The sequence below is a fragment of the Podarcis melisellensis genome, assembly GCF_964234715.1.
Source record: "Podarcis melisellensis genome assembly, chromosome: 10".
NCBI classification, from domain to species: domain Eukaryota; kingdom Metazoa; phylum Chordata; class Lepidosauria; order Squamata; family Lacertidae; genus Podarcis; species Podarcis melisellensis.
This window is the reverse complement of record NC_138542.1, coordinates 32515898-32536306: the sequence shown is the minus strand read 5'-3', so window position 1 is coordinate 32536306 and position 20409 is coordinate 32515898. Positions and strand designations below refer to the sequence as shown.

Sequence of the window (20409 nt, the reverse complement as noted above, 5' to 3'; positions counted from 1 at the left end):
GATGGGGTGACACTGTGGGTTGAACCACAGAGCCTAGGACTTGCCGATCAGAAGGTCGGCGGTTCGAATCCCCGTGACAGGGTGAGCTCCTGTTGCTCAGTCCCTGCTCCTGCCAACCTAGCAGTTCGAAAGCATGTCAAAGTGCAAGTAGATAAATAGGTACTGCTCTGGCGGTAAGGTAAATGGTGTTTCCGTGCGCTGCTCTGGTTCGCCAGAAGCGGCTTAGTCATGCTGGCCACATGACCTGGAAACTGTACGCCGGCTCCCTTGGCCAATAAAGCGAGATGAGCACCGCAACCCCAGAGTCGGTCACGACTGGACCTAATGGTCAGGGGTCCCTTTACCTTTACCTTTAATGGGATGGTATATATAGGAATAAATGGTACTTCAGATAGCTTCATGTGGTTTTACTTAATGCTGTGTGAAGAACAAGCAAAAAATAAATTTATATTCAAAAACAAGTGCGGTTAATACAGAAGGCAGACCCTCTGGAATATCTAACACATGGACACAGCCTTGGATGCATGAAAATAATCCCAAATTCATTTCTTGTAAAGTGAGATTATCCATTCTGTTCAATGCAATCTCAGGGACGATGAAAAAAGGCACCTTCTGGAAAATGTCCAAGTTTTGCGCAACATTAAATGAATCAATATTCTGTGTATGAGTGAGTCAGGATTGTGAATGCATTAGGGACCAATCTATCAACTCTTAATTCACATGAGTGTACCACAGAAATCCAATTGCCCACAATATCAGATTTCCACTTCACTTAAAAGTTGATCGTGAAATGCATCTCTATAGTCAGAAGCTCAAATAAGCCCTTTTTGGTTTTGAGCCTTAAAATGCTGCCTTGGTCATGAGTTAAACACATATGGATGATTTATTCTCAGTGACTTCTAGCCTGTCAGATTTTCGTTTAAAAGTGTACCGAGCAGTATTTAATTATTTCACAAAGTATATTTAAATGCATGTTAAAATATGCAAAATCAAGGAAGAGCTTTGCTCTGGATGCAATGGATTTAGGGGAGGGGAAATGCAGGCAATGAGCCTGTCGCAACTGGCATGTGACCTCCTGCTCATTTGAGATGGATTTGTTAAGCAGATATTACAGATGCCAGGGATGCTAGCTCCAGATGGCTCTGTACTCAGTTGGACATTGAGCATCATTTGAAAGCATCCTTTGGGTAAATATGTTCTATGGTTTGGTTTGTTTAATTGGGAAAGGGGATATAATTAAAGCAAGCTATTTGTCTAAGCAGTTTTTAGTAGAGTTGTCCATGGAATCAGATATGTGCGTTTACTTATGGGGTTTGAGATGGGGAGAACGCACTCTTTATACTCGCACTGCTTCCTCTGCCTTCAATTATCAGCAAAATATTGCAAGCAGACGTAACTCTAAGTAGGCTTTAGAATTCAGTGCTCCAAGTAGCACCAGGTTTGTTATCTTTTTGGCACCAACTGAAGATGTATTTGTATTTATTTAGGATTAATAGTGATTATTATAATAGGTTTTGTTTTATTTTTTTACTCTTCCTCTCTCTGGGTTTCTGTGGTTTTTAAGAACAACTTCTTTTTTTAATGCTTTTAATTTACTAGGTATATTTTGCTATTGATGACCATTGTTTTAATTGATTGCTTTAATGGTTAGGCTCCCTGATCTTCTTAAGACTGAATAAAAACACTGTAAATAAATGGCTACTTCTATCCATGTCTCTTTTTAACTAGGGGTGGAAGACCTGTGGCTCTCTGAATGCTTATAGACTCCCAGCAGGCATGGTAAAAATGCTCAGGGATTATGGGAGTTGCAGTCTAGCAACATGTGGAGGGTCACAGGTTTCCAGCCCCTGTTTTAAACCATAAGAGTAGGCCAGGTGAACAGAACTTTTGGCTCTGTAGATATTGCTGAACTGTAACTCCCATTACCACCACCCCTGACAAGCATGGAAAACAGCCTGGGATGATGGGAACTGTAGTTCAGCAGCATCTAGAGGCCCAAAGCTTCCCCACATGTGGAACAGGTGATGTGATAATGATTATCATCAGTGCACACATACTTGTAAGTTTAAAAATGGTAGCTGGAATGGTTAAACAGGTACATTGGATGCTGAAGGAATATAGAGAACAACATCAACATGAAGCACAGAATCTCTTCTTTGAAGTTGGTTGAAACCTATGAATTTCCAAACCCAAGTCCATAATAGTCCAAAGGTGGATGCGTGCACACTTTCTGTGTAGAGTTTAAGAATACAAGTTATGTGGTGGGGCTGAGTACAGCTGAAGTCGAGGTTAGATGTACTGTATTTACTCAAATGTAACACACATCTTTTTTGGCCAAATTACATCACAGAAATTAGGGTACACATTAGATTTGATGGTGCAAGCAAATACTTTTTTGGTTTCAAGGTTTTGAAAACTGAGGTATGCATTAGATTCGATGGTGCGTTAGATTCACGTAAATATGGTAGTAATTTGGTTGTCTTCATGAGAATCAGTGTGATCTAGGATGTGAGAGAAGGCTTGAAAGATGAGGAATCTGGATTTGAGCCCTGACTGGGAGAGTTTGGAGGATCAGTCCTCTAAGGCTGTTCAGTGGTAACAACAGTGATGTTCCTTGCAGGGTGTGTTGGGAACTACAGGCGCAATCTTATGCAAACTGGCATAGTCAGTTGAACTCAGTTGGATTTTCTTCTGAGTAAACATGCTTCGCCTCATGCCACGTGTAAGATAAACACTGGAACACACACTGCACAAAGAGAGCAATAAGGAAGTTGACCACAGGGTCATGCTTTTCAAGTGTTTAACATGGAAACTGTATGCTCCTATAAAATTGCGGCCAATTTGGGAGGGAGGGGAAAGGCAGCAGTGAGCCTGGCACGGTGCAGACACAGCTGCAGGAGCATTGAAATGGCTCCGCTGCCATGCCTGCACCTGCCAAGCTCCTTACTTATAGAAGGAGCTATAAGTAGCCCTCTTCCTCCTCCTGGTGCTGAACGGTGTTTGAAAGGTGGGAAGGAAAGCAGCCCCACTCAGCTGCCCCACCAACTGTCTTTTTTCCACTGTTGAAGAAAGGACATGGGAACCTGTAGTTTCAGAAACAAAAGTTAGCACTCCTTGTTAGGAGGAGATGGAATCGTAATTTGTTTTTATTTTTTCTTCCTTATTGCAGTAGGACACTAGGACAAAAATAGCCGCCGAAAGATTAACAACTCTGTCACGAGTTCTCACTCGTTAGATTTGCCTCCAACTGTCAATTAATGGTCCAGTTGATTAATCTGATTAAAACTTGCAGTCCTGATTTATTAGGAGTAGTCTTCGTTGTTAAGTGCATTGAATAGGAGGATAGAAGAGGCAGCCTGTTCTCTCAGTAGGAAGCACCATCTGCTGTGAGGAGGTGGCGAGTGGGATGTCGGGTCAATTCAAAACCTATACAGAGCATCCAATGGATTTTATTGATAGCTACAGTGTGTGTGTGTGTGTGTGTGTGTGTGTGTGTTTGTGTGTGTGTGTGTGTGTGTGTGTGTGTGTGTTGAGGAATGAGGGCATAAAAAATACCTGAAACAGAGGTCTAAATGGTAGGTCAGATCTAGATTGAGAAAAGAAACCAGGAAAGCGACAGTGGTGATAAGAGACAAAACCTGCCTTAAGAAAAATAAATCTTTTTCAGTTTTCAACAGTAAACCAAAGAAACCCACTTTCAATTAGAATGACTACCCAATCACAAAAGGAGCCAATACTCTCAGACTTTTTCCATCGCTACACTGAGATCAGGTGATTGTATGGAAAGGATTTTATCTTTTTATTCAGTGGAAACAGGAAATTCTTTCTCTTTTTCATTTTAGAGAAAGACAAAACATATTAGGGGGTAGGTTCTGATATTTTTCTAATTTTCAGAGCCTATCTGCGTGGTAGGCTCTGGAAAAAAAAGTCCTCAAGGTTGGGAAACTCGGGTGTGAAGTAGTTTTCCATTCCTGAACATCCCCATAGACCCAAGATAATTACCAGAGGATAAAAGTGAAATAACCTGCCATTAAGCTGACTAATTATAATTCACTGGATTTTATTCATGCCAACAGAATGGCAGATACCATGTGTCGTTGCCTCTCACTAAGAGGAATAATCCATCCCTGCGAGGTCAAAATTCATAAGACCAAATTGTCCCAGCGGGAATGTGGGGTAAGGTGTGTGATGAAAGGATTGTGTGATTCTTCATCCTGACTGTAATTCCCAAGTCAACCTGTATTTAATGTTGTGAAGCTACTGAAAGTTAGCTGAATGAAAAACCAAGATGCTCACTGAGCAGTGAGCGACGAAGCAGTCATATTACCCCAGGGGTGGGAAACTTTCATCCTGAGAGCTGAATGTGACAATTTAAGCCTCTCTGTCTGGCCTTTCTCCTTAGGCCACATCTATCACTGATCCAAGTGCTTTTGTGTGTCTGGATTGAAGGTACGGAGTGTTTGAATGTGCGTAAAAACTAGCCTAGTGTACAAAGCTAAACGTCATATTTGTTTCTTCACCCACTTCGGCCTTTGACCTCCACACCACCAGCAAGCAGCATTCAAAAGGTTGCCCAGAAGTGATGTGGCAGTGACATGGCGTTCAGACTGAAAAATGTTCCTCACCCCTGTGATACTCCTTCTGTACAAGCAAAACACAATTCCATCAATCCACATTCCCACCATGTCAGAGTCGGGGTGTAGATTGTTTTTCAAAGCATCCATTTCCATTTCTTGCTCTAAAACAGGGTTTCCCAAACTTGGGTCTCCGGATGCTTTAGGACTACAATTCCCATCATCCCTGGCTGCTGGTCCTGCTAGCTAGGGATGATGGGAGTTGTAGTCCAAAAACAGCTGAGAAGCTCTGCTCTAAAATGACAAAAGGGCATGAGCAATTGCCAAGATACTTCAATATGGTTTCGTCAGGAGCGGGGACAGGGGGAAATTAAGCTGAAAGCCCCTTAGCGCCAACACTAAATATTTGTTCCCCTTTGGGGCAGGCTTGAGCTGGGAGGTGAAAACATCAGTCCTTCCAAGATATCAGGGAAGTATAACAAAGGGATCCAAAAATGTTGGTTGGCTCTACGTTTTCATGGCACTGACTCAAAATGATTACTGTTCTAAAAATAGAACTGACCACTTTTGCAACAAAGGGAGAGAATGTTGGGAGTCTGGAAGAAGAATTCCATTTCTGGAAGAATTATTTCTGTGGGAAACAAATTACGTTATAAATATTAACTGATGGCCTTTTGTAGCTGCTCAAGGACCTGGAATATTAGGCAGCTGAAACGGGCTGTGTATGTTTCCAGAGGTTAACGCTTCTATAGAGGTAGTGTCGGTGCATTGTTATGCTTATGTATAATTATCTTGACAGGTGTCAACTCGGATTTCTTTGATGAGAACACCTGCCCGTTTGGTGCCTAGACTGCAAGCCTGAATCTAATATCTAATGGCTACTGAAATATATATAAATGTCAATCACTCTTGGCTTGATTTTTTTGTTTTGTTTCGTTACAGGTTTCTCTTTTTGTTTTTCCAGGCTTGCTCACATAGTTGTAAACCTGTTGTCTGGTTCTCTTTCTACAAAAGCACAGAATTAAATGTCACCTGAACACAGCTAGAAAAACACTCACTTGCATAACTGTCCCGTAGATCAGAGTGTTGCAGCTGTTTGCAAGATCTGAGTTTTGGAATCTCCTTGAGCTTTCAGAAACTCTGCATAGTTCTTGGGTTTTGTTTTTTCTTCTTCTTCCATGGAACTTCAGCTTCCTTAATTTTTACATCACAGTTCTAAGGTTCAGGTGCTACAATTGCACTGGGCATCCATCCATCATCATCTATCCTTTCCCCCTCTCTCAGGTTACTGAATTTTTTCTCACTACTATGGTAACTCTGCTATACTCAGCCTTGTCCATCACTTACCAAAGTTCAGATGCTGCTACTGCACATGGTCTTCCATCTACCCATCCATCCTTACCCCCTCTCTTAGGTTATTGAACTACTTTCTGGCTATTTAACTGTGTTTTATTTTGCCTTTTCCATCACTTACCAAAGTGAAGTGACAGACTGCAATTCACTCTACAGCAGGAGACTTAATATTCTTGAAGTCTGTGCATGTGAGAGTGTTTCCATATGATCTCATACACATGGAGAATGATAATGTTCAGTTGTCCTTTTGTGTTACTGAATTCACATGATTCCTCCTCCAACCAGCAACCAAAAATTAAGAAAAGGCAAAAGTGTTTTTTACGGTAAAAACTTGTCTGAAATTGTCTAATAATTCTGACCTCTTCCCATATAAAGTGTTCTTAAAATAGGGAAATATCAAAATTTGCCTAAACAGAGCTTCCTTCCTAGAGCTAATAGAGTCTGCAGTGGAGGGTGTTGCATCCAGTGCTATTTTTCTAGAAAAAGAGGTGTTGGAACTCACCATGAACACCTCCCTTGTTTTCTTGTAACGGCAATGGTGCCCACATGAGAGGTGCCAAAACTCAGTTCTGGTGAGTTCTGGCTTGAAATAAAGCCCTGGTTACACTCCTTTCCATTTGTTTTGTAGTCCCAATAAAATTCGCCCCGCTCTCTGCTTCTTCTTGTTTTAAGGACACAGCAGCAAGGGATGCATTTAGCTTCATATCTAGTTTTACCCTTAGCCCAGGCTAGGGTGGAGTAGAAATCTGATAAGCTAAGAATTCTAAAAGAAAGGAACTCCTGAAATCTTTCCTCTATATGTTTGTTTGGAAGCACCTTCTCCCTGCATGCTCCTGTAAAATAGAAGAGGGAGCCCACCCTAGATAGCCAGCCCAAGAGGGTAGCAAGGTGAGACTATTGCTAGGGCTCCCAAGGCCAAAAGGGTCACAAACTAGCTTCAGTGCCCATCAAAGAGGACTGGAGAGAGAATGAAAGAATGCCGTGCCTCTTCTAGGTTTAAGGGACACACAGTTGGCCATGGATCCACCAACTCCTGGAGCTGATTCTGCCCTGTACAAAACCTCTTAAACTCCCCATGCACAGAATAGCTGAGGCTTCCTCTTTTCTGTGCTTGTTTTCCACAGGAAGTTTTGTGTTGCCCTGAGGGACCATCCCTCGTGGCGTTGGAGCACAACGCTGTGTTTCCGTCACGCACCAGCATAGACTGATACACCGAGAGTCAAAAGTCTGCTCTGTTGCTTTGTTGTTTTTTTCCATGCGCACTTAATAATGACAAACAGGAATCACATTAACAGCTTCCATTCACTCTGCGTCCTCAGTGCAAGCCAGATGATTATGAGCATGTTTTGTGCTTTTACAGTGTAGGCAACATTCAGCGATTAGTCAAGTCCTTTCATGAAGCGGGAGATTTTTGTGTGGGTTGCCGTTCTGAGGCCAAATTCTGATCTCACCGATACGACCGGATCCAAAGACCACTAATATCAAAGGGAGACTTCCCACTGACTTCATTTGACTTTGATTCAAGCCCTTAAAGGCCACTTACATCAATGGGGTTGCTCATATTTTCAAAGAGTGGATGCTGGCTCAAAAAGTTGCTTATGAAACATATTTTGATCAGCGATTAAAAAAACAACAACTTCAAAGACTGCAAAAGTTGCTCTCCTGGTGTAGTTTGTTTCCGAATTATGTTGAGTAATCAAATCCTTATCCTCTCATTATGTAGAATAAAAGACGAAATAACTGGTAAGCTACATTGCTTGTTACCTTTCAGTCCCATATCTGAAGTTGACGGTACAGTATGGACTTTTGTCTTTTATTGAAAGCAGGGAGATATGAAACAATTGAATATTTCCGGGATAATCTTGTAACCGTTTCAGGATTGTCACGATATACTTGGGAAATCTTGTACTGATACAATTACATCAACTCAAGGTCTTCTGCTCCCAATAAAGCTGGTTAAACACTATGCGCACAAGCCACTGGCCAAGCATTGCAGACATGCCAACCATTCCCCCCCCTCTAGAATTCCTTCTTCAACACACAGAGAGCATCTCTGTACTATGGGCTGGTGTCAGAGACATTCCCTCCCCCAGGGAATTCTGGGAATTGTAGATATGCAAGGCATGGTTGGCATCTCTAACACAGTATTCCCGGCACCTGGGCCAGACTCAGTATCCCAGGATTCCTTAGCAGTTCTTGGATTCTGTACATTTAAATGAGTATGCAACTGATATGACCGTACACTCCTTTCAAGAAGATACAATTTTGGGGTTATAAACTGAAATCGTAGGTGTAAGATCCTGATTTTAATTAGTCACAGATTGCAGGATCTTTCTGCAAGTTCATATTGCCCTGTCTCATGTTACTTTTCGATGTAGCAAACTCACAGGGTTATTTGATGTCATTGATGTCTGATGGTAAAGACCGTAACATTATATCCCCCCAGCTGCAACAGAATGTTAGTTCTCTGACTCTTCACCTGATATCATAAATACCATTTCGGTTATTAGAGATCCCATCGCTATTTAGAGATGTCTTTTTCAAGGACAGGTCTATGCTGATATGCAAAGTAAAATATTGCCAAAAAAACCACAACCCACCCCATCCTGTTATGCCACCAATATGATAACATTTGGAGGTTGATTAACTCCATCCCCTATCAGCCCCAGCCATCATAGTCACTGGATGATGGGAGGGCACCCCATCAGGAGGGCACCACACTGACTACACCAACCTCCTTTTTTGTTAATCTACTGACAGTCCTTTGCAATCCTTCTGTCTCCCCTGCTGTGGCCTTGTTCTGCCTCCACTGTCAGAAGCGGTAGGTTTCTGAAGGCCAGGTTTCCTCAAAGGGCTGTTGTCCTCAGGTCCTGGTTTTGGGCTTCCTGTAGACATCAGGGCAGCCACTGTGAGAACAGGATGTTGGGATAGATGGACCCCATTGGCACGATTCAGCAGGTTCTTCTTATGTGCTGATGCAAATGCATGACAAGGGCTGTTTCACAGTGTAGAGCAGGGTTTCCCAAACCTGGATCTCCAGCTGTTTTTGGACTACAGTTCCCACCATCCCTGGCCACTGGTCCTGCTAGCTAGGGATGATGGGAGTTGTAGTCCAAAAACAGCTGGAGATCCAAGTTTGGAAAACCCGGGCGAAGAGCTAAAAAGGAGAACTTGTGCCACCCAGATGTTGTTGGATTACAACTTCCATCATCTCTGATCATCGGTGGTCACTATTCATGATGGCTCTGTTCTGTCTCTGCTGTTGGAGGCATCATGCATCTTGCATACCTGTTGCTTGGAATCACAAATGGAGTACAGTTGCACTCAGGTCCTGTTTACAGGCTTCAAAATAGGTCTTGTGTTGACCACCCTGAGAACAGGATACCAGACTAGATAGGCTTTTGTTCTGATCCAGCAGGGCTCTTCTTATGTTTATGGTCTTAGATCCTCCTTTCCTTGATTTTTCAGACTGATATGAGATAGCTCATAACTCCCAGTGTCATCTGGAACGTAACACCTAATGAAATTTGCCATTGGTGCACCCACTTCCACAAATCAATTGCCAACCCGACTGGGGAACTGTGTTTAATAACATTCTTAGATTTCCCCGTTATCACAGGAAATCTGGATTAGTTTCACCCAGATTTCATAGCCCATTCCTTTGGGAGCATTATGCTCCCAAATAAATGTGTCCAAGGGGTTTGTTTGAAGCATCATTGGTATTAAAAATACAATAAGGTTTTTTTGCACTTCCCGTGCCTCTAAACCAATACAGTAAATGTCTACCTTCAGTGAAATGCTAAAGAAACTAGAACAAATATATTTTTCTTAACAATATTCACCAGTGACACTTCCTAGATTAAAAGCCATTTCTAATGTGAAAATGCCCTTTAGATGTTGCATGTAAAATCTGGCAAAGCACATACATGATATTGGATGTGTTAAATCCTTTCCAATCTTGTGTCTACAGGGACATACCTAGGGGTTGGCTAGGTTTGCCCCTGCCAAGGGTGCAGGCACGGGGGGGGCACAAAAATTGCTCTTCCCCACTTTGGCTCAGAGTGGCTAGGAGTCCACCTGCCTGTCCACTCCCTGGGATGCTCCTTCATTGCTCTGGGCAGCCAACATCTCCTTGCCAAGGACGCAAGGGATGGGGTGGGGGCACCAGTATAGCTCCTTGCCAAGGGCTACATGACTTCTACATTACATTTCTGCATAAATTCCTTGTAATAAGACAGACCTGGAAAATCTTCTGTTGCTCACAAAGCTCAAACCCAAGAGCTCGATGCCTTTGACTTCCCCTCCACTTCCAGCAAGATGTACCATATATCCATCCTTCTCTGAGCCTGATACTGCCAGGTGGGAGTCCTGCCTTGCTTTTTAAATTCCCAGTCCCCATCTGGTTTTGTTCTCTCCATGAAATCTGATATCTGGAGACAAGAGTGTGGGACTGTTTTTGATCAACAATAATTGTTTCCCCCTTAATCGACAGACAAGGTACAAATTACGTTAATTACATCAGAGATAGGAGCAAACCTCTTCCTTAACCGCAGCTGTTGGGAACATATTTTGAAGAGAGCATCATGTATGTAAAGTGGATTTTTTATTTTAAAAAATGCATCTTGTCATATAGATGGGGAAGAGCTTAGCAAATCCAGTCAAAGATTTAGGCAGTGTGCACATAGTGCATATGGTGGCAAATGTAACAAATTTGCAAAGAGTGAAGAATAAGGTTTCTTATGAGCTGTATAGTGTGAATGTTTAAATGACAATGGCAACAAATACAGCCCCACAAAGCATTTCAGGCATGCAGCATACCACATTCAAATGTGTTTCTCTACATTTCCCCAATACAGTTCATTACTTCAAGATGGTAAGGAAATGGGCATAACCAAAAAATAACTCTCTTTATTTTCCTTTTTGAAAGAGTCTTGTTTCTGTTTTTGTTTTAAATCATCCTAAATCAAGAAATAGTAAAGGGAAATAATGACTTATCTTCCTCCCCCCCCCCTTTTTTTAACAGGATGCTTTTCAGGAGACAATGATCACTTCTTGGCAATTCATCAGAGAATGAGCAGGAAGCCAATATTCATTTACCACCATGTGCAAAGTGTCGAGAAAAGTCTGGATACAAGTGATCGGAAGGATTATGGACACAATTCCCACTTATCTTCCCATGGAAAAATAAGCAAGCTGCACCCTGCTGTCATAGTTAAGCCAGCGTACGAACCCTCTCTCAACCTATTAGCTATGACTGGTGATGAGGACCAGGAAGTGGAAAATCTGCCTATTCCAGCAGCTAATGTGATAACTGTGGTAAGTTTTCTTGCTCTAAGTTCTGGCCATCATAGCTGAGAACCATCTACTCCAGAGGTGAGGAACCTGTGTCCATCCAGGTGTCATTGAAGTCCAACTCCCATCAGTCCAAGCTGGCATAGACAGTCGGTGGGGATAATGAGAGTTGTAGCTCACCACACTTTGGGGGCAATGTGTTATCTACTCCTGGTGTAGCCTGCTGTTGGTTTTTAGGCTGCTGGTGGCACAAAAGGCAGAGGCCATGTAAGTTTTAGAAGTTAGGGGTTAAGTGTGATTGAATGATCCTCAACAAAACCAAAACCGTTCCTATGCTGCAGGATACCTTGGAGACATTTGCTTTGTTGCACTTGCTGATACACTAGACAAACCTAGCCGTAACCTGTTGTACACAGAAGGTGATATAGTATAAGAAGCCCTGAAGGCTTGCTAGGAAATGAGGAGCAAAATGATGAATGAATTTGAATTTACAAACTTTCCTAGTGTAAAACAAAAAAATGTTGAGGACCACCAACTCTGGACCAAGCTTTTTTGCCATTGGTTGCCCTGGGTGTACTAGAGACAGCATATACAGGACAAACTATCACATTTCCAAGAGAGGAGCAACAGTGGTCATCCCTGACCACTGGGCACACTGAGTGGGCTTATGGGAGTTGAAGCCTAGCAATATATGGAGGCTATAGGAAATGTCGCTGAGGAGATGCAGTGATGAGCACATCTGCCTCTCTGTGTACCAGTGTCAATGAAAATATGGTAGAAAATCCTCTGGTACAATCTTTGCCAACCTTGTGCCTTCCAGAAGTTTTGGACTACAACTCCCATCAGCCTTGGCCACCCGTGCTGACTGAGATTGATGGGAGTTGCATCCAAAGCACCAGATCGGCAAAGACCGAAAGAATCGCCAAACTTCCTTTCTTTTCCCGCATGTGGATAAAGCTGAGCCATGCAGGTGGGAGGCAGGCGCACGCTTAACACAGCTACCATAAACATAGCAGCAGCTGCTTTTTAAAAGAAAAATGTGTTGCAATTTGCATGAATTATATGGCAACCCCACATGTGTAGAACAGAATGTGAAAGCTCCCTCGATTTGGCCTGAATTCTTCTACTGTGTGGGGGTTTGGGTTTTTGTGTGTGTTTTTTTACATAAATACCTGAAGCCTGAATTAAGCACATTTGCAGTTGGTCATTCTTACATAACTGCCCCATTAAATCTCCATTAGCTGCCTAGTGAGAGTCCTGACTTCCTCTACTTAATGCATTTGTGCAGAGCAAAGGCTGCTCTCCTGCGAGTGCCGGCCTGACTGAGAGCCATATGGGCAGCAATGGCTGGAGCACAACAGTGTGAATTAAGCACCCGGTTAGCCTCTATTTAGAGTACAAGCCCTTCTGTGAGGATATCTGAGGACTTTCTACTTATAGTATTGCCTCGTTAGGGTGGGCAGAGAAGTATTTCAGTGCACAAATATGGAGAGGAGAGTCAACTGCCAAACTGAATAATCATTCACAAATAAATTTCCCTCAGGAATGTCTTTGGGGAAGCCTTGACAGCTGGGGTTCTCCCGTGTTCCAGGAAAGCTGTGTGGGCCAGCGAGCGGTTAGGAGAGATTTGGGTTTAAGAATCCGAATGTTCTTCCCCACAGAGTCATTCCTCTCTCAAAGCATTTTTTGAATGATTTGCATTTTATTGCCATGCACTTTTCCTCTTTGTTTGCTTGCTGCTTTTGCTCTCCCCCCCTTTTTTTTTGCTTTGAACTTTCAGGAGCATTTTTTGTCATCTTGCTGACCTTTTCAGGAACACTAATACGCAAAGACGCTCCCCTGTGCATTAGTCACCTTCAAAGAAATGAGGTTGTGTCAGGGTTGTGGAACTGGCGACCTTCAGAGGTTTTTGGGGACTATAACTTCCATCAGGCCTGACCTTGGCCATACTGGCCATTCCAGCTGATGGGAGCTGGAATCCAACAACAACCAGGGGTTGTGGTGGTCACAGCTTCCCCACCCAGTTTTGCTTTTTGGAAATCATAGTGAAGGCTTTGATAGTAGGGCTTCTCCTGTGTTCTCTCAGGTGGTCTTTATCTGAATCCATTCTATTTATTTGTTTATTAACCCCCAGTTGCGCCACCATTTGATCACCCAAAGTGCCACTGAGGCAGGTTTACAATATTAACACACCTGCTCAAATAATGGTTCAGATCTGCTGCTGGTTACTTGGGCCAGTGGCAGAGGAAGCCTCTCAGGCACCTGGGGCAGCATGCCCAGGGGCAGGATGAACTGCCCATAGGGGTGGGGGGGTGCAGTGCCCATAGGGACAGAATGGGGCACTCGGCATCCCGTCCTGTCCCTTTGGGCGCCATGGGGCACATGGCGCCCATAGGGATGGGGCACGTGGCTCCCATACAGGACGCACAGCACCCATAGGGACAGGGCATGCAATGGGGCCTCAGCCGACCTACAACTGAGGGGGGAGGCAGCGGGCGGACAGCGCAGAGCCTGCGGGCACTGAGACGTGTGGCTGGTGTGCACTGCAGGCCCCACTGTGACGAGTGCCGCTCGCCATTTTGTCACCGCCCGTCAGGGTGACACCCAGGGTAGACCGCAACCCCCGCAACCCGCTTCCTACACCCCTGACTTGGGCCAGCTGCTCTATCTCATGCCAGCCTACCTCATAGGCAGGGCTTTTTCTCAGCTGGAACTCGATGGAGCTCAGTTCCGGCACCTCTCAGGTGCCATTATAAGAGAACAAGGGAGGTGTTCATGGTGAGTTCCGGCACCTCTTTTTCTAGAAAAATAGTACTGCTCATAAGGTTGTTATGAGGATAAAAAATATGGGGTAAGATCAGTGTAGGATGCCTTGGCCTATTGGGGAAAGGGTGGAATAAGGGTGGCCCTTGTGGTCTCTTCCAACTCTATGATTCTAATGTTTGAAATAAAATGATATTTATTTCAACTATTTGCTCAGTCTTGCTAGGGTGGCTTACAAAAATCCAGGAATCTCTGCTCTCAGGTTTACAATCTAAGAAGACATGGCATGTGAGGGAAAGGGGGTGGGAGGAAAGAGTTTAAAGCATGAGGACCAGTTATTATAAAGAATATGGTTGCCCCTCCTGCCACCAGATCAGCAATTGTTATTTTACAGATCCCATTTCTTTGAGTGGGTTTTGCCAAGGAAACCTGACCTTTAGATCCTGACTTTACTAGCGCTCCTGGTTCTTGAACTCATGAGAGCAATTGCAGATCATAATATCTCCTGCAGTCCAATTGCATCCTTTGAGTGCATTATGATGGAGTAGGAAAGTCTGGAAAGTGAGCTTATTTTTTCCTTTTAAATGCTGCCAGCGCTTGCAGCAGAACAAGAAGGTTCTGAGCACAATCCAGTTTTATGTATTTGCAAAGTAGAAGCAGGAATGGTGGGTGGGTGAATGTGCTATCAATCCTCCTTATTATGAGTGAAAATTTTGCATTAGAAAATGAGAATCTGAACAAAAAAAACAAAACACCAAAAGCTGTATTTCTACCCTATTACCATTTCCTTGAAACAGATTGCAGATGCTGAGAACTGGATGTAGCTAAGCAAAACGAAAAAGAAAATTGCTTTGTGAATCTCTCAATAAAGGAACTATGCTAATGGATAATCTGAGGATACATCTTGGTGTAAACCTGATCATTTTATTTGTATGAATAGGAGGTAAAGGGATTTTTCCCCCTCCCAGGCATAATTTCATATAACCTTGAGGGGCTTCCTACTGCAAGACAATGTTGTTCTTATCTGATGTTTTTAGCCTTTTCTATTAAGGAGCAACAGGAAATTGCTATGCAATTTCTAAGTGCCCTAAGCAGAATTTGATTATACCATAAGTAGGCCCCACAGATTCCGACTGACTGTTCCTCTTTAAATTTGGGCTTTAACTGTGCCTTTTTTGCAAATGTTCACAGTCGACTGCCTTAAGTTTTGTGTTGTTGTTTTTTTAAAAAAAGAAGCACTTGAAATAAAATATAAGATCAAATGTGGCTTTCCTAGTTTCCCAGAAGATTTGATGTTCACAGAAGTGGCTGAACTGAAAACAGAAGAATCCAATCAAACCTGACAACTTGCCCTGTTTGAATGGGAACTGTCTGGTGCAATTTGAAAAATAAATTAGAAAGTGAAAATAAAAGGTGTCATTATTTGCACTTTGAAATGTGATCTTCTGGTCTGGCCTTTGCCCTAGGACTCTTGCAGGCAGGTGATTATTGTGGAATAGATGCTCCTCAGTGTGGAAGTTTTTTGCAACTCCCACACAATGGCGATTTCATCAAAATGCCAAAAACACCTGTTGCCAACGAACTGTGTGATAGCTCATTGACCCCGTGTGCAGGGCCAGCTTTATGCATAAACTAAGGAAACTATAACTCAGAGCCTCAGATTATGAGGGGCCTCTAAATTCAATTTTTAAAAACTAGATTTCAAGTTTTAAATAATAGGTTAATAAAGGAAACAGGATAAACAGATGTTGTTTTGAGGCATACCCTCCAACATCTTGAGTCCCTAAACCAGTATGTTGGGTCTTCCCACCTGTGCTCCCGTTCGAGTCACATGATCACGAAGCCCATAATATGCGCTTCTTTTCAGGGCCGTGCTTGCATGGTGCCCAAAACTGTGACCTCCCAAAAAGCACATTTCAGGGCAAGATCTTGATGCAGAATTGCATGAGCACCAAAATTTCATGAGCACCAAAAATGGTTTCCATGTTCACACAAGAAAACGGGATGTCCCTTTTTTCCAGGGCACTTGTGGGGTATGGTAAGATGGCAAAAGTATACTTAATTCCTACACAATTCTTTGTCATATAGTGTTGATAAATCTGTGCATAAATAACTATAATGTAGTTTTGTATATGCCATTCACAAGGTGTTTTCATTTAAAGGTATTTTATCTGCAAATAGGCCGATGGTAAGTTGTTTATGTTTGTTAGGTGATTGGCTTTCACTGAATCCTCATATATGAAAATTTAAAAGTTTAGTATTTCTGTTTTCATCGTTCTTTGTGTCACCGAAAAACATGTGTATATTTCTAACATGATGCGGCCTCCTAAACTTGGCAAAGCTTAGAGCCTCAGCATGTCTTAATCTAACCCTGCAGGGCTAAGAAAACCACTTAGCAGAGCTAGCCCAAGACGTTTTGCTGCCTGAGGCGAAGAAGATGATAGCACCCACCCTCCAATCCTGTACCTAGTCCTACTGGACTAGCAGTTGAATCTTTCTTTAGTACTTGTGACAGAACAACACTGTACCTGAGGGTTGCAGGGTAGTTCAGGGGGGCATAGAACAGGCTAGCACAGTAGATTTAGGGAGAACAGTGAAAGGGCTGCTGTGACCTCTGGCAGCTGCTGCCTGAGGCAGCTGCTTCACTCTGTCTAATGCTAGGGCTGGGCCTGCACGCTGGTACCAAGGGATATCCTCTGGCAGCTTGCAGTGTGGAAGTAGGTCATTACATGCATGTCTCTTATCATTTAACTTCACCTTCCTATGGTTGTCCCCCCCCCCAAAAAAAAAACCACACACACACACACCCAAAACCTTCATTTTCTTTTTATGTTTTGGACCATTTTATGGTAACATGATTCCTTCAAGCTATGTAGCCCTCAGATTTCCTTCTTAGGGAAAGATGCCTCGTCCCCTTTATTTTGTGAATAATTCTAATTGGCACGGCACGTGTTCCAAATGGCATCCAAGGAGCCTCCAGCTCTGTCGTTCTGTATTTTGTTTGCACAAAGAAGTTTGCTGGCCTCATTTCCTTTTTGCTTCCTTCGGTGCACTTCAGCAGGGATAATTGTGGGACGAACTATTATGCTGGCATTGTGCTTGTTGTCAGTCTTTGTAGAGAGGGCAAAAAGGATTGTGTTTAGAGTCTAATGTACACTAGAACATCCCAAAGGCATTTTTATTTTTGTCTTGTTCCATATAAAATGAAGAGGAAAAATAAGAGTGCAATATATTCTTAATTTATCATGTGTGGAGTGCAGTGCACATATACTTGGAAGCAAGCCTCACTGAATTAAACGGGCATTGCTCACGAGTAAGTGGGCATAGGATTGCAGCCGTAGGAGTGCATTCAACTAATCCTACTCAAATCCAACCCATTGAAATGAATGAACATGTTAATCATGTAAATTAACTTCAAGGGGTCTTTTCTGAGAAGGACTAGTGTATACAAGGACTAATGTATACCATGTATACAGAACCCACTGTGCCAGCCCAGCCCTCACTGCTGCTGTTGCAATGTGGGCACGGGGCACAGAGGGCTCACAGGGCTGCACTGTACCACCTGCCCACCAGCCCGCACAGGGGGGAGCCCAGCCAACCGATGCAGCCCTAGGCCAGTGCATCACCCTGATGCTGGTCAGGCATCCATTCAGCGAGGGGCACGGTGGCACAACAGCAAGGCCAGGCTGGACTCTGTGACCCAGAGACCAGCAGGCAGGCAGGGTGGGATGGGAATCCCTATGTTGAGGCACGTGGTCCACGCCCCCTCAAAATCATGTGCCCCCTGCCCCCCCCGACCCTGACCCCACATTGATCCTTCTGTTCCATCTGGACCAAAATGGGGACCCTCTTCCTGATGATGTGACTTCGTGGATGATTAATGGCCTATAGCTTGGTAGGCTGTAAATGCACGAGGAAACCTTGCCTTAAAAAAAACACCTAGTGGACTGTTAGCAAGTTTTGCAAATGGGGGCAAGCTGGGATCTCTATTATCATTATTAGTACTATATTATGGTTCCCATAACAAATGTTGTATCATCCTTCTGTTGTCCTTTGCTTCAAGGTCACTCCTAACTGACAATTGGTAATGGAGCTTAATTCTTATTTGGCTGTGTTCCAGAAAGAGATGGGTGAAAGGTTTTCAGAAATCGAAGGTTGAGTTAATGCATGTCCTGTTCACTGCATGGTGGAAGCCTTTATGGGAAGAACTAGAACTAAGAATATATATGCAATAAAACATTATAATTAGGCATTAGTATTGGGTATGGTCAAGAAGATATATGGTAAATATATGTGTTACCCTCATGCAATCTTTGTTCCGATGTGGGTTTGAAATAGAGTATTATGTCCTTTATCAGTTCTTGGAGAATATTGTGAGAATATATTCTCTACAGTCTTGGGTGATATATACTTGAGAGATGATGGTGTGGAAATCATCAAACTGTTGAGCTGGAAGGGACCCCAAGAGTCATCTAGTCCATAAATGCATCTATGTTGTGTTAAATTTCAATTCAGATTAACAGTTTGGGTAGTTGTTTTCCTCTTCTCCCCTCCCCTATTATCCTTCTCCCATAATTATTTATTATTTTGGACATTAATATACTGTTTTGGGGGGTGCAAAATGTTTTCCAACTGGTCCAAATAACACAGTTGAGCAATACAGTATGAACCAGCAAAATTAAAGAATGCCAGATGAAAACAACATTATGCATAGATTTCAGTTTTGAAATTGTATTGGCTATGCTGTCTTTTTGCCCAAGAATGGTACAAGTGGTTTTTGTTTGTTTGCTCTGGTCTTTCTGTGATCTGTTAGTATTTTTGTAATTATGGATTATTTGGGTAAATGGCTTCTGGCACTATTTACATTGTGCTGCGTATAATATGACTTTGACTGATAACAGAACAGTCACCCAGGCTAATGAACACAAGCCCTGCTTTGCTGGCAATTCCTAACTTCTTCCATACAGGGCAAAACCTGCATGTAATGGACTCATTTGTGCCATCCTAATGTGACCAATATGTCTTGTCTTTTTACGAACCATCCTTATTGATTGCCTGCTCAGTTTTATTCTCAACACTTATAGGAAATCATAACTAATGTACGTCCAGTGCAAAGGCTCATGGATTTTTTTAATCTTAAGGGAAAGCCAAGACAGCGACACAGGAGAGCAAGCAGATTCATTAGCAGCATGCCAGACAACTTCCATTAACGTATTAATTAATTATTGCAGTCTAAAATCTAATTATATTCAACATACTTACAGACCAGGACCAGACTTTGTCTAGTGTCCTTCACTTTAATCACTTTCTTTATTCAGTCAGTGTAAATGAGTCTCTTCAAATAAAAACATCCTGAAGGTCCTAGGCCACAGAGAGGTTAGGCTGGCCTCAACTAGAGCCAGGGCTTTTTTGGCTGTGGCTCTGATCTGGTGGAACGCTCTGTCACAAGAGACTAGGGCCCTCTTTCCGCAGGGCCTGCAAGACAGAGCTGTTCCGCCAGGCCTTTGGCCAGGGCACAGCCTGACTTCCTCCTTCGGGAATCTTCGTGGAGCTCTGGCCCAATGGTTGCCATTGGTTTGATTTGAATTAATTTTATAATGAATGATTTTAGAGTGTTGTGTTGTGTTGTACTGTTGTACTGTTTTATTGTTGTTAGCCGCCCTGAGCCTGGCTTCAGCTGGGGAGGGCGGGATATAAATAAATTATTATTATTATTATTATTATTATTATTATTATTATTATTATTAATATTAATATTAATATTATTAATATTATTAATATTATTAATATTATTAATATTATTAATATTATTAATATTATTAATATTATTATTTATTGATATTTATTATAGACCCACCTTTTGTCCAGCGATCTGGCATAGGATCAAACGCGTAAAAAATGCTATATGTACAAATAGACATCTTAATCCTTCCAAGCAGTGTTGTTGGCGGCATCCAGCTGTCTCGAGAGACAGTGGAGTGTGCCTCCAGGGGTGAAGTCAAGCCACTGCACTTGCAGTACTGAAGCAACTTTCCAGGGTGTGCAAGCCAGGGCAGTGTGTATGGGGTCCTGGACTGCTCAGACAACAAGACCACCACCCCCAGCCTCTCTGATGTGGTCCAAAGGAAAGCAGAGCAGTGCGTTTGCTGCTCTGGAAAAAGTTCCAGAGCTGCACTCCTCCACATTCCCCCAGCACAGCCCCACTGATCTTGTCAATTTGCTCCCTATTTTTGTCCTTTTAACAGAAGATATCCATGGGAGATTGTTGCAACGTGTCTATGTGGGATGACAGGCAACAAGTGTCGAGGGGGCTTAGCTCAGTTTCCCAGGCAGTTTGTTCCTTTGGTTCAAAGCAATCTCTTAAAAGCCTACCTCTGAAGTCATTTTAAATCAAATACATTAGCATCCGCCCAAAGGCAAACTAGCA

At 42.9% G+C, this 20409-nt stretch overlaps 1 protein-coding gene across 2 annotated transcripts in view; it reads left to right on the top strand.

Annotated features, from left to right (window-relative positions):
- Nucleotides 1-20409, top strand: part of PTPRR (protein tyrosine phosphatase receptor type R) — a 106894-nt gene that overhangs the window by 8766 nt on the left and 77719 nt on the right. Inside the window, exons 1-2 of one of the 2 annotated variants that reach the window (XM_081928037.1) lie at nucleotides 1110-1187; nucleotides 10951-11243. In XM_081928037.1, the coding sequence (XP_081784163.1) occupies nucleotides 10998-11243 (246 nt within the window). In that variant the 5' untranslated portion in view covers nucleotides 1110-1187; nucleotides 10951-10997. Of the gene's footprint in view, nucleotides 1-1109; nucleotides 1188-10950; nucleotides 11244-20409 lie in introns of those variants that run through there. The other variant, XM_081928036.1, reaches the window with a different exon arrangement.